The 2,812-nt window shown below is 50.2% G+C and overlaps 1 protein-coding gene across 1 annotated transcript in view; it reads right to left on the bottom strand.

The window, feature by feature from the left end:
• The window catches only part of SLC6A3 (solute carrier family 6 member 3), a 52,847-nt gene that overhangs the window by 4,726 nt on the left and 45,309 nt on the right, over nucleotides 1-2,812 (bottom strand). Inside the window, exon 14 of the mRNA XM_017515945.2 lies at nucleotides 2,494-2,565. Coding sequence (XP_017371434.1) covers nucleotides 2,494-2,565 — 72 coding nt within the window. The remainder of the gene's footprint in view (nucleotides 1-2,493; nucleotides 2,566-2,812) is intronic.

The raw sequence follows: 2,812 nt of genomic DNA, 5'->3' as shown, positions 1-2,812 counted from the left end.
AAAAAAAAAAAAAAAAAAAAAAAAAAAAAAAAAAAAAAAAAAAAAAAAAAAAAAAAAAAAAAAAAAAAAAAAAAAGCAAAAGTAGAAAGAAATAAACGGAATAAGAAAAATGAATGAACCAAAAAAATTAATCTACAAAAAGGCAATAAAGGAGAAAAATAAACACTAAAAAATGGGACAAATAGAATTGGAAGACAGTAGAATTAATTTCAAATATATCGATAATCACAACAAATGTAAATGGATTGATCTGCCCAATTGTCAGGGTAAAAAATTCTAGGTATTTGCTGGGTTTGCAAAAGACACCTAAATCTTAAGATCACTGCAAAGCTGAAAGTTAACAGATTGCAAAAGATATTTCTGGCAAATTCAAAAGACACCTGGTACAACTACAGTCATCCCAGACAAATCAGACTTTATGTTCAAAAGCTTTATTAGGGAGTGAAGATGGCGTCACGTCACCAGGAAGATTAATCCTTCTAGACATGGATCGACCTCAGAAAACAGCCTCAGCCTACAGAGAGCAAAACCCGATAGAACTGCATGGGAACAGCAGACGAATATGCTATCGAGGTAGAATATGCCACAACACCTCTCAATTACTCATGGTCAAGCACCCCTAAAATGGACAAAGGGTAGATAATGTGGGTAACACGACAGACAAGCCTATTCAAATGGACAGGAGCAGAACTGTGCATCGATCACTAGAGAAGAACACGTTCATCTAAAAGATGTGCAACGTTTGTCAAAGTTGATCAGGTACAAGGCCCTAAAGAAGTCTCAATACATTTTAAATAATAGGTATCATACGTGTTTGAGAACAACAAAATGAATTTGGAAATTAGCCACAAAAAAGTGAATAAAACATCTGCATATATCTGGCAACTTAAAAACAGACTTTTAAGCAGGTTATGAGTTGACAAACTCACAATGGAAATTAAAGTATACTTAGAACTAAAAGGTAAAGAAAGTACTATGTAAAATGTGGAATGCAACACAAGAAGTATTTTGAGGAAAAATCATAGCCTTGAATGCATACATTAGAAAAGAACAAAGGATGAGAATTAATCTAAGGTCCAAATTGAAAAGTTAGCAGAACTACAGTAGAGTAGATCCAAGAAAAGCAGAGGAAGAAACAATAAACACAGGAGCTGAGGTTAATATGACAGGAAGCAGAACAAGAGTCCCACATGAAGTCAAAGTTGGATATTTGAGAAGACTAGTGAGATCCTCTACAAAGTGCAAGACCCCCAGGTGTAGGACTCTCACAGGAGAGAGGCTCTTGTGGAGCTGGACCAGAGGCCAGTGGGGAGGGGCTGGGGTCCCCTGGATGGATGGGTGTGAAGCCTGGACGCTCCTCCTGTGTTTGCAGCAGGTGAGTCACTGGGAGGACAGAGGGAAGGGTGCCGAGGGAGGGAGGCCAAGCCCACACCAGAACCGGGACTTGCAAGGAGGAGGAACAAGGAAAGCTGTGCTCCTTGCTGGGGTCCTTGTGCGTGAACTCATGAGAACCCTGCTGGGAGGACTGTTTACCAGGAGGAGGCACAGAGAGGTGGCCAGAGGGAAGAGGCAGCCCCGAGGTGGGGCCGTGGTGCCCTCCACACCAGCCTTCTGTGCCCTTTGCCGTGCACTGGACTCTGCTGTCAGCATTTGTGTGACGTTAGTGCTTGGAATCAGGTCTGGGCTGAGGCCGCTCTGGGGTGGAGAGGACAGTGCCATGGGCCCAGGGTATAGCCCAGGCTCCTCACCTGCTGGCCAGCTCTGTGATGGTGGGCACATTCCCGGGCCTCTCTGGGCCTTAGGGGCCTTGTGTAGAGAGAGTGGCAGGTACCTTTCAGGGCTGTGGGAGGAACCTCGTCAAGTGTTTCCTCTGTGCCCCCGGGATGCACATGCTGCATGGCAGGTCATGAACACGCATGATGTGCGCACACTCCTGGATGGCTCCCAGGGTGCAGGAAAGAACTGGTGTGACCATTCTCTCACCTGGAGCCTGCCCCAGGCTCCCCGGGCCTCTCCCAGTCCCTCCAGCACTCCCTGTGGCTCCCCATGACCAGGCCCAGACCTCCCCTCCTGGCCTGCTCCTGGCACTGTCCCTGGTGCCCCTGTGAGGCAGATGGGTCCCTTGCTGGTCCTTGAGCTGGCTTAGCTGGCCCTGCAGGGTGCTGCTCCCATTTCTGGGATGTGTCCAGGTCTTTGCAGGGATCGTGCGTACTGTAGGCGTCTGCACAGATACTCCTCCTGGGCCCCCCCACATCACGCACCCCATCCCAGGTGCACGCCTCCACTGTCGCCTGCCACTGCTGCCTGCCTGTCCTCATGGAGCACGTGCTGACTGAGTAAATGAGTGCCACCTACACCAGTCTCGACTACACTAGCCTTGTCCACACCAGCCTTGGAGCCCTCTGGGGGCTGCAGGAGCAGCTGGGGCAAAGAACACCATGCTGGGACCATTCTGAATTCCCTGTGAGAGGCCCGGGGGGGCTGTGACCTCACCGTGAACTGGCGCACCTCCCCTCTGTCCAGCAGCTCACGGTCCTTCTCAGGTGCGATGGCGTAGGCCAGTTTCTGAAAGGCAAGGAGAGTGCGGGGGCCAGTGCAGACCAACACCCACCATGGACTCACTGCCAGCACCCACCCACCAGCACACACCGCGGACTCACACTGCCAGCACCCACCCACCAGCACCCACCACGGACTCACACTGCCAGCACCCACCCGCCAGCACCCACCGCTGACTCACACTGCCAACACCCACCCGCCAGCACCCACCGCTGACTCGCACTGCCAGCACCCACCCGCCAGCACCCACCGC

Source organism: Cebus imitator, unplaced genomic scaffold, assembly GCF_001604975.1.
Source record: "Cebus imitator isolate Cc_AM_T3 unplaced genomic scaffold, Cebus_imitator-1.0 Scaffold567, whole genome shotgun sequence".
NCBI lineage: Eukaryota > Metazoa > Chordata > Mammalia > Primates > Cebidae > Cebus > Cebus imitator.
This window is presented reverse-complemented; position numbering and strand designations above follow the sequence as displayed.